The sequence below is a fragment of the Accipiter gentilis genome, chromosome 18 (assembly GCF_929443795.1).
Source record: "Accipiter gentilis chromosome 18, bAccGen1.1, whole genome shotgun sequence".
NCBI classification, from domain to species: Eukaryota; Metazoa; Chordata; class Aves; order Accipitriformes; family Accipitridae; genus Astur; species Astur gentilis.
The window spans coordinates 22,179,907-22,191,492 of record NC_064897.1 but is presented as its reverse complement, the minus strand read 5'-3'; the positions used below and the strand labels follow the sequence as shown (position 1 = coordinate 22,191,492).

Sequence of the window (11,586 nt, the reverse complement as noted above, 5' to 3'; positions counted from 1 at the left end):
GGGAAGTGGGAGCGCGGCTGCGTGGGGCTCAGTTGCTGGCTGGGGTTAAACCACGACATAGCCATAGCACCCAGCAGTGCAGGGAGCAAACATCTTAAAGACCGATCAGACTTTTCACAGTCGGAAGAAAGAGCGCGGGGCCAGTGTGAACCAAGCAATGAAATAAACAGTTCATAAGTCAGTTGTAAATTCTTTTAGCATGTTTACTACTGTAAATGCACAGAAGAGTCTGATATTTGGTGAAGCGGTGTCCAAGATGGAAACATCATTTAAAAAAGGGAAATGAGAAGGTGGTCATTTCAGAAAGTATCACACAGAGAGAGGAAATTAATGCCAGGTGAGAACAGATAGTTCAAATTTGCAATCAATGAAGCATAATAATTTCTAACACCCAGCTTTGTTTTTCTAGTAATACTATTTATAAAGTACAAAACTGTAAAGGTTTTCTATGTCAGCAGTCTCATTAAAAATACCATTTTATACTGACAGCTTTCTGTAATCATTGCAAAGTCCCAGAAGATGTTTTTAATAGAAGCTTTCCTTTACCAAGCAGCCTTTGCTTTGTATCAGCTGTCAGAGAATGACTAAGACCCTTTTGTAAAACAGACATGCCCGATTTTAAACAAACCCACAGCTCAGCAATGCAAGACAACACACTTACTGTTTCTGAGGAGAGAAATTATTTCAAATCACTTCCTTGTTCCTCTCTAGACTCAACTGCTGTTGACTGAAGCATGCTGTACCAGAAATGCTAATAGTCACCATAACTTAAGGATATGAAGTTATGTTTTGATGTTGCAACTATAAACATAATGATCTTTTTTTGGTAGTTTGTTGGGTTTTTTTATGAATCCTAAAGCCAGTTCTGCTCAGGATCAGTTTGGGACCATGTTATATGGGTGCACAAGCACACTGTGATTAACACGGCACTACCAGTTTCTGGTTTGGAGAGCTGCTGTCCGTCTTGTGTCTTGTTTTTTTTACAAATGTGTGCTTCCAGGGTGCTAGAGCAGCGCTGGTCCCTCAACACAGCTCGCTCGTTAAGTATGTTGCTAAGCCCACACAGCCAGGATGAGGGCCAGCATCATTAAGTAAGTATCCAGGTAAAATGTCTGTGCAGTGTCTGGTGACTGTATCAGCAGCTGTTGTTTAAAAGGAAGAAATGGCTTGCAGCTCTTCCTATATTACTGGAAAGTTGGCAGGCTTTTCCCCATCTTCTCTAGCTGTCTTGCTAGGCCTGCATGTAGAACAAGGGATGATGCACTTCCAGACACCTGACTTGGCCCACAGCTGCAAAAATAATTCCTCTATTCCACACCACTACAAACTGACAGGTGAAAACAGGTAATACTTCCTAATGAGAAAACTTTGCAGGACAGTTGAAAAACCCTTAGCACAGACTCAAGTGAGTTTACACGCACACATACTGTCTGTGTTCAACTTGGGAGCGGCTGGGAAAGACTCTTGGTGCAGTTTCCAAGCCTGTAAAATGCGATGCACAGTTGCAGCCACTGCAGTACTGTTTTTTTCCAGTGAAGTCAACACAGTATTCAAGATGATGATGCTCTGTTCAGGCACAGAAATATGAGTTCAACTACTCTACACATTAGTGGCACTTTCTTGGGTAAATATTGAGGATATAACCAGCATTCAGACAAGTTGTAGAACAGTCCATACAAAAGCATATGGAAGAAAGGCACAAGCTTGATTTAGGCGCAGAATATTTGGTCAAAAATGAAGCGCACAACAACCTGCTAATTCACGTAAGGAAGAAAAACAGTAAAAAAATTTTGAAGGGACAAACAAGCCTTTGACAGCTGACCTCAGACTGCAATGATCTTCCTGCTCATTCAGGTAGGTGAGCAAGTTTTTAGGCAAGGCCCATCCAACCTTTTGCCAGTTGTATGTATAAGCTGTACAGGAAATCAACTGCCAGGACACTTTTCAAGAGGGAAAACCGATAGATAATATGTAGGAACTAGGGTATATACAGTGTGTTGCTTTTCAAATAAATAGCAATCACTCCATCAGTAATTCATATAATCAGTGTGTCTGTAACAGGGCACTTCTGTTGAGCATGCCAGAGATGCTCCATGCAAAAAGGAACAATTCCAAGACTGCCAAGTCAGTACTTTACCAACACTACCCGTACAGTTCTGCTTTCAAAAAATTTAAAAAAATAATAAAAAAAAAATCGCATGAAAGAGAAAGAAAATCTTCCAGGAGCAAGATACAGTAATTTGATCAGTGTTGAGGCAGCATGTGGGAAAAAGGCAGCACGAGGTGCTTGCTGGAGAGAAACTATGGAACTAGCTAGGGACCAGTGAGCAGATGGCTCCTTCCAGCAATTCTTGCAGCGAAGCTGAGCAGTCAGTCTCTTCCTCCTGCTGCCATGACACGTCTCTGTGCATACCACCAAGGGAGATGTTGTACCTAAGGAAACCTCGAGCAGAGTATGTCAGCAGGCAGAAGGTCAACGCTTGCCAAGAACCAAAAGGTGCTTCCATATTTTTATGGTGCCATAAGAATTTTTGCTATTTATAAAAACAACTTAAAAAAAAAGGACTCCGAGACTGAGACCATCGCCTCTCATGGTTTTGTTGTACAGCCAACCAGTTTGTGGTGCCCACTGAAGGCAATGTTTGGGGTTTTTTTCTGGTCAATCAATCACTGTTGTGTGATGCTCCACTAGCTGCGTGGTGATCGAAGGGCTTTGTAGAGGAGTAGGAAAGCGTGGAGGGAATGGGAAGAGTGGCAGCGTACTGTTGCTTTGGCTGTGAAGATGCATGTGCGCAGTCATACAGCTTGAATGGCTCCATGGTGCTGCTGCAGCTGGCAATCGGACAAGTTCCTTCCTGAGCTGAGTGAGGCACGTGAGATGTGACCTGCTCTGGGGTCACATAAGGAATCAAGAGCTGCTGGGACTGATGATCTCCCTTGCCATTGACTTTAGTGCATGCAGCACTCTTCATTTTCTTGAGCCAATGAGCTAGACAAGGATGGCGCCAACTGCAATGCTTGGAAAGGAAAGGCCTCAAAGTGAAGCAGATGTTGTACCAACACCTTCTGATTACCCTTAAATTTCTTCCAGTCCTCCTGCTTTCTTTAAATTTGTATCTTCTTTTCCTCCACCTTCCCAACAGCAGTTCAGTAACCAGAAAAATGGGTGTCACCACATTTCTTTGGCCTTAGCTACTGGAACTTAACTGGTAAGCAGGGGAACGCTTCATTCCTCTTCAGTCATGTTGATGCAATGTGCGAAGTGCAAATTGTTAATCTAAGTGTATTTCAAATAACTGCAAAAGCATGAAGAAGGCGCAACTCCTTCCCTTTACAGACACAGGGAGAGATTAAGCATTGTGCAAGAGACTCAGCTTTGATTTTTAGCAGAGTTCATGATAAAATCCAATGCACTAGATGCCAGGTCTTCTGCTGCAACTGTGGTGCCTCTTGGGCTTTTTCTACAGTAGGGACTTATAAGTGCATGAGAAGGATGTGTGAGATAATGAATTGTAATTAAAATCTACTGTAAATCACACGTATGCTTAACACCTGCTCCATTTATTGAACTTGAACACGAAGAAAGCATTCTCAAAGATGAGTGAAAGGAAGTGTAATGTAGAAAAGCAAGTGAAAGTGGGATGCTTCTTTACCGATACTATTCACAGCAATTTGAAAACCACCAAAAAGACTGTGGAGCCCATGTTTCATTTAAAAAAGTGACTGGAGGCTCTCCCATAGGAGGGTACTGGCCATCGGTGGGACTTAGGCTCCTACCTGGCTTTGGGGTTTTGAAAAATAATTATACCCAGTGAGTAACTGAACAAGGGGTCCCATCCTAGGAGGCTTCAGGACGTACGTTTTCTTTTAGCGAGATTCTAGCATAATGTAGATTCCGTTTTTTGGTCCAAGTGTGGCTTTTGATTTCAGCTGCAAAGGAATCTGAAAGAAAAAAGAGCATCTTATGTACAGTTGTATCTATTTGTTTACGTGTGTATAACACCTCCACATACAGACAGACATATTTGCTGGGGGACCAATTCATACCAGGATTACTGTGGAAGCTGTAAAGTACTTGTTTTATAGTCAGCTGTGGTAGTATAATATTAAATAGAATTTACAGCCAGAGGCTGAGGCAGCGGTTGTCCAGGTATACTGTAGATCTGAACCAAAAGAAATTAACTGTCTAAACTCTAGAGGTGCTGAGTAAGCACCAGGTGCAACGTATATAACAATAAGCATATACTAAAGTGCTAAGATCCCCTAAGATGTACACCCATTCTCCCCCTGTGTAAATCAAGATATTTGGACTGCGGTGCTGCTACACTGCTCTCCACTAAGGCAGGGCTGTGTAACTCTGTTTTGTTGGGAAAATCATAAAGGCTAAATCACATTTTGATTAAAACATGCAGTCCAGGCCTCTTGTCCCTCCTTATCATGGAAGTGGCTCTAGCAGTTTTCTCAAACGAAGAGAAAGTCACAAAGGCAAATCAGTCGTCCTGTCTAGGACACACTGTCAACTCCCTGAAGTTGACCAGTGTGGCCTTTGAGCCTCTGCATGTACAAACCTCAGTCTCTGGGCAGGTCTTAAATTGAAACTTCTGCAAAATCCTCAACAGAGTCATTTTTATCTCCAGCAAACCCATTTTCATGCCAATGCAGCCACGAGGTCCTGCCCCAAAGGGCAGGTATGCAAAGGGATGTCGTTCCTTCTTGGCCTCCTCTGTAAACCTAGAAGGTGCAGAGATGGAAACCAGTTCAAGAAATTTTTTTTGCTCCTGATTCCATGTTTTTCATTTACATCTCAAAAGGTGGTTATTTCAGTTGGTCTTAATGGACAGGTCAAGGGGACTACTGACAGATTATGCCCTCATGGGACTGACAGCCTTAAGTAAACAGATAATTGACTTATGGCTATCAGCCTTTGTCAGCTGGTGATTCCAGGAGAGGACAGACAGACATTAGTATAACTTCCAATCTATCTTCAATGAATTGCCTTCATTTGATGACCATGCTCAGAATAACTTCAGGTGCAAACGTGCTAGCTGTGTAGACCGTTGCATCTACGAGGGAGCGATTACAGCTAAGAGGAAACCCAACAGGCTGCAATGGGAACTAACTAGAATTAGCAACAGCACTTCTGTCATGGTTTAACCCGGGAGGCAACTAAGTACCACATAGCCGTTTGCTCACTCCCCACCCTGCAGTGGGATGGGGGAGAGAATTGTGGAAAAAAAAGGTAAAATTTGTGGGTTGAGATAAAGACAGTTTAATAGGACAGAAAAGGAAGGGGGAAAAAGAAAAACAAACCAAACCCACCAAAACCCAAGTGATGCACAATGCAATTGCTCACCACCCGCTGACCGATGCCCAGCCAGTTCCTGAGCAGCGGTCCCCGGCCAATTTTCCCCTAGTTTATATACTGAGCATGACACCACACGGTATGGAATACCCCTTTGGCCAGTTTGGGTCAGCTGTCCTGGCTGCGTCTCCTCCCAGCTCCTTGTGCCCCCCTCTCCCCCTCCAGCCTCCTTGCTGGCAGGGCAGTTTGAGAAGCTGAAAAGTCCTTGATTTAGTGTGAACAATGCTTAGCAACAACTAAACCATCAGTGTGTTATCAACATTATTCTCATCCTAAATCCAAAACACAGCACTATACCAGCTACTAGGAAGAAAATTAGCTCTATCCCAGTCGAAACCAGGACAGCCTCCCTGCTGTGCACCACAGATGCAGATCAACGGGAATTTCTCTTTGAAGCTTGCAAGGGGAGATGAAATCTCATGGGATTGAACAGGCCATGGAAGACTGTTATTACAATTCAGTACAGCCCTTCTTTCTGCTGTTGGCCCAAAGAGACCAGGTTCCCAGTTGGGAAACATTGAAACTGCAGACAGTTCTGTTCTTAGAGCTGAAGTACCTCAGCCCAATTGGAAAGACTGATAATGTGGCACTCTGTATGCAGATCTGCATCAACTAGCTAGCTTTAAAATACTTGATCAACCCACTAGAAATGAGCTTTTTTTTCTTCTTCTTGTTTTTTTGGTTTTGGGTGGGGTTTTTTCCACAAGTAAGGAAACAAAATTCCTATTTGAACAGCGGTCCAAAGGAAAAAAAGTAAAATCTATTTGCCAACATCTGCAAAGATGGATGTATACCGGACAGAATATGTACAGCCAAGAGTACAGTGTCTGAGTCAGTACAAGTTGTTAAGGCCAATGCATAATCAACAAGGTGAGGCTCATCCTGGCCTGTGCTGAGTCACTGATCAGAGCGGTTCCTTAAAACAAGCAAACCTTTGCAGTGATGACATTGCCCTGGAAATCTCTACAGTTCTCCCAGTCAAAAGGTATTTGGAGCCGTTCTGGTAGTACAGGACTACTTCTCCAGTTCTGTGTGTGGATAAAGGTTCTGTCCTTCATGTATAGGGTCATCCCTGAAAATCTCTCATCTGTTTGGATACTGTTTGCAAGAACTTTAGACTGCTAAGGCCCAGAGAACTCATGCAGGGTAGAAAGAGATGAAAGGTAACACAAGCTATTTTGAGGTTTGGAAAAAAATTATATTGTGTATTTCCACATAATATAACCCCATCCCCATGCTTAGATATCCTAAATAAGATTGGGATACTACTGCAGAAAGTACTATAGAAGCCCATAATTTGAGACTGAAGGACCGTTAACTCAGGTACTGAGCACTGTTGCATATCCCATGCAAACAGGTTAATGCAATTCTTGCCTTGCTCAACCCCATATATCATTCTGGTAAATTTAAAGTCTCCCTCGTATTATTCCTGAGGCAGATTTCAAAATGAAATATTAGGGGAAAAAAGGCTGTAGCTGAATTAATTTATTTTTTGTTAAGCTCTTATTTTATAATTCTTACTAGCATTGCCAACTGATGCAAGCTGGGGAGAGTGTTAGTAATTATGCTTCATTCCTCAGGGAAATTTCAAAAGGGAATTCATCTCAGATTCATAACAAACAGCACCGTATGAATCGAGGGGACTGCAGCCCCCACTACCCGTTTTACCCTGTCTTGCGCTTTGATACTACTGTTAAAGTGGTGAATAAACAATTAAGACAGCATTTCCAGATAAGCATTGCTAAAAAAACCTCCAGACTTCCAGTTATTGCTAAGATTCCTCCCCAACAAAAGCTCTGGGCTTCTCTAACCCTGGCATTGCTCTTCATGGTCTAAGGTGCCTGATAGGGTGTATGCCAAGATTTGCTCCAGAAGGAGCATTGGGCAAACCCACCTACACCATACCTGTGTTGTCTTACTGGCAAAGACAGTTCTGGGCCACCTGCCTCGAACCCAGTTGTCTGTGGAGCATGCACTTTTTTTCTTAGTAAACTTTTCAGCATCGTGGTAGCTTAAAACGCAGCTGCCCACAAAACTAAATTGTGCTTCCACACAGCACCACATCAGCTGAAACTCTCCCTGTAAGCTCAACTCAGCATCTGTAAGATAGGGCAGGGTACAAAACCACAATTTGACAGTGCCTCCCCTGCCACCCCACCACCCCAGCTGAAGAGAATAAAAGCTCCATATGAAAGTATGTCTTGCCAAGCAGACCTAAGAACCCGGGATCCTAACTTAAGGACAGTGAGCAAATTCCCAGGGGGAGATGGGATAGGTTCCCCACTCACAGTGTAGCCGTACCATTACAAGAGCTCAGGTGAGAAGGCTGCTCTAAACCAGCCAGGAGCGGGACGAGTTTCCTGGGTACCTCCATGCCAGTGAATATACTAAGTCACTTCAGAATTTGTGCATCCAGAGGCGACACTATTCGCAGCATCTCATTTGGAAACAGATCTGAAAACTTACACCGCATTACAACCTTGACCAAACCTTGCACCCTCTGTGGTATGTGCCACTTATCACCACTTGTCTAATTGTGTAGAAATAACATATTTTTATGATCTAAATTAAGCTGCGCTCTTCTTGATGGAAATATTGCTTTGGGCGAATAGTGGGTGACTGTGGCTGTGAAGGAGCAGCAGGATCTGGTGTCTCCACTGGACAGGCTGGAGTCCTCTGCTCACCCTAATGCGTGAAACAGCATTTAAGGCAGGCCTTTCATCTAAACGGGCTCAAATAAGGACTTCAAGGTAAGAATGGAAAACGTTACTCTACATACCTCTCAGGAATGAACTTCTCGGGCTCTGGCCAGAACTCAGGGTTGTGGTGGAGATGTCCAACTGCAGTTTCAATGACAGCCCCAGCTGGAATATGCTGTCCCAGCACCACGCAGTCTTTAGCTGTTTCCCTAGTGAACCTGTAACAGTAAGTGTCATGTATCCCAGATGATTAACAAAGGTAAAACCACAGCAGGAGGGAACCATAAAAGTCAATCTCTTCAGCTGGACTGACCCTGCAATTTTGGGAGTAACACTTTCCCAGTAGATAAATACAGTAACCGTTGCTGATGCTAGTCTCTTCTCAGGTTACAATCATCTTCACCTAGAAGCACACATCTCCAACCCAGCTGGCTAACTTTGGCCCTTTTCACAGTAAAGCGTTTCTGGTTGTTTACAGTTTTCCAAAATGTTAACTGTTGAACTGCAATTTTGCTGCTAATGTTGGTTTTAGAATAATTTTTTATGAAAACTCAAGATAAAATGTGTCAGTCATCTCTAATAACAGGCAGAAAGAGTATGCTGGTTTGCTTTCAGGACACAATTATATCAAATACAGTTTTGAGTTTGTTTATCTGAGAAGCTCCCCCACGTTGGGACAGCACCTGAAACTTAGCAAGGCATAGTTTTAATATTAGGGCCAAATGTTCTGCTGCTGCTACAAAAATACAACCAATTCACAAGCCTTGGAAAACTGCATTTCGCATACAATCATCAAAGATAGGCATGACGTTAGCAAACAAAACTTTCCAGTTTCCTTCCACCCTGTGGTGACAGGTGACACAGTAGGACTGTCCTTAGGAAGCTCAATGTGACAAGAAGACTGAGAAAAGCTGCCTGCCAAAGCCAAGCTTGGGCCTGTAAACGTTGTAAAAAACGGTGTGTGGGCATGCACGACTGGCGGCAGATCCTGATCTAGATCTTTTGGTGCTTGGGTGGTTGCTACAGACCTCAAATCAGTGCAGACCCAGGCAAGTACCCTGCTCTCTCAGCCTAGGGGCTACTCCCTGGCACCAGCTGGGAGTCGAGGGGTGAGACAACGTGCAGGAGTTCCCTTTGCTGCTCCCCACGCTGCGCTGAAGAAGTTGAACAAAGATTTCAGTTTCAGGGCTGTCAGTCTGGTATCACTACAAGAACACATTCTGTCCTCACTGTCACCCATCTCTCTCTTTCTCATAGACAAATAAATAACAGAGGCTCCAAACCTGGAACAAAACACTGGCATGCTAAAAAACACATTGACAAGCCATCCTTCTCATCCTTACATGAACTTGGTGATAGCAGAAACACGAGATCCCGAGAAGAAAGTTCTCTGGGTAGTAAGTTCATTTTTTTAAAAAAAACAACTCAGTTTATAACAAGCTTGGCTGCTACTGAATTTTCCCTTAACTCAGCAACATCCTTGTCATAGGCAATTAGCATCTTTCCGAGGCACTGGGCTGTCCTATCCATTCCACATCCATCAGAGTAAAAGCCAGATCAATAAACACCACCAACGCCAACCGAAACTTCGGAACAACTTTGCTCCATTCCCATTCTACTTCCCATCTGACAAACATCGATCGTTTCCCTGTGTTTCAGCTGAAACTCAAAGATCTCTGATGCTTTAACTGGCAAAACAATTTCCACTTGTATACCATGTATAACACAGTAAAGCCCAGTCATCTCATCCAGGAGCAAATACCGTTGACATATACTCTCTGAACAATCCTGCAGATGTCCATGGAAAAATCTTGACTCCCAAGCTTTGTGAAAGTATAAAAGAGAATATGATTTGAAGCTTTTTTATTTTAAGGTGCTTGCAATCGTGGGGTAAATTTTTCAAAGGCTCTCGCAGCACGCTCAGCTTTGGCTCCTTTCCAGTCATCTGAATTTTCTCCCTGGCTTCACAAGAAGCAGTGCAACTGGCTGATCGCTTTGAAAAGTTCCATTCTTAACATTTGCATTTATGTTTGCGATTACTTGTAAATTTGACAATCAAACAGCTTTCTAATTTCTTTTCCCCTTGTTTTCAGTTCATCAATGTAACTTAGTAAAATTAGTCTTGTATGAATTGGGGTAAAACTTTCAAAATTTAATGGATATAGCCATTAGCTTAGCTATATTAGTATAACACAGTACTAAGTGCAGAACAGTAGGGGTCCAAGTTAAACACACGTGTAAAATACAGCTTTCTGAATGTGCAACCCTTCCACACATCAGCGCCTTAATGACCAACAGGCTAGGGTAGGTCTTTGCTCCGTATCCGTGAAACCCAAGGCACACAGAAGCAGCAGCATCTGGTTTTCTAAGGCCAGTCCTGCTGCAAAATGGCTCCATCCTCTAACCTTGGGGGATGTGAAGAATGGTGAGGAAGCAATCTCGGCCAATCCATTGCAAAAAACTGCATTAGAAATACCAGTGTTAGCCAGTTTTCCTTCAATAGGCCACATTATATCTTTCAAATGCACAAGCAGTATTGATGTTGGCACAGAAACCAAGGGCTTATTGGTCTTCCAGAGTGGATTTCCATTTTATAGAGCTAGGGATCCACCCTGTGGAATCAGAAGGGGGAAAAAAAAGATACCTGAATGCAGGCGGGTACATGCGCAATGTCTCTGCAATCACCATGTCCAGATAAGGGAGTTCTTGTACATTTTGGTAATCAGGGACCATCTGAAAAGGCAGGAAGAAAGGAACAATTACATTTTCTCACATTTAAGTGCCAAACGCATCTCAGATCAGCTTTTAAATCATCTATTTTTTACTGGGCATTTTTTCCTGTAGAAGAACTCGATGTCTCATCTAAAACAGTAAATGATAAAATTATACAAAAATGTGGGCAGTAATTAAATGTGTGTATAACATTCCTTTCATCATCAAAATGCTTTGGTGCACAGCCCAGCTGAAGATATAATAATAAATCAACTTGCTAGGAAGTATTAAAAACAAGGCATTACAGAGAGCATTAATAGCTACAACAGAGCTATTGTTTTATACATGCACTAAAATCTGCGCAGGACCCTTGTTTCTTCCCAAAGTCAAGAGCGTGGCAGACCAGGAGCACTTTGCTCACAAGGTACAGCAAGTCCTTCAGTTATTCTTGTTGCTGTTGGAGCAAACCCTTTGCCCTTTCCCAGTTACAGAAATAAAGCAAAGTGCTCGTGCTGTGATGCCTGCGGAGGGGTGGGAGATGGCACTGGAAGAAACCGGCATCCCGATGAGGAACGGCACGCAGCAGCAAATCGCTCTGTCGAGGAGAGGGGGCTGAGGTACAGCTCAAATCCCACCCGGCAGGATTGCAATAGTGCCTGGGGAGAGAAGCCTGTTTCCTCTCGTGGCCACCCCTCGTGTAATGCTGCTTAATTTTGCATGGTGGGCAACGTCTGAGCCCACATTTTCAGAAGTCTACAAAACCACCCGGCCCTTGACGATGAGCGGTGGGTGTTAAAACCCAAAAAGGGTTGT

At 43.3% G+C, this 11,586-nt stretch overlaps 1 protein-coding gene across 7 annotated transcripts in view; it reads right to left on the bottom strand.

The window, feature by feature from the left end:
- Positions 1–186: 186 nt before the first annotated feature.
- TBXAS1 (thromboxane A synthase 1) overlaps positions 187–11,586 on the bottom strand; it is a 237,317-nt gene continuing 225,917 nt past the window's right edge. For 5 of the 7 annotated variants that reach the window (XM_049822397.1, XM_049822398.1, XM_049822402.1 and 2 more), the window contains 4 exons: positions 10,706–10,794; positions 8,142–8,279; positions 4,569–4,731; positions 187–3,942 (listed from right to left, as the gene is read on the bottom strand). In XM_049822397.1, the coding sequence (XP_049678354.1) occupies positions 3,868–3,942; positions 4,569–4,731; positions 8,142–8,279; positions 10,706–10,794 (465 nt within the window). In that variant the 3' untranslated portion in view covers positions 187–3,867. Of the gene's footprint in view, positions 3,943–4,568; positions 4,732–7,267; positions 7,462–8,141; positions 10,523–10,705; positions 10,795–11,586 lie in introns of those variants that run through there. The other 2 variants (XR_007508752.1, XM_049822403.1) reach the window with 2 other exon arrangements.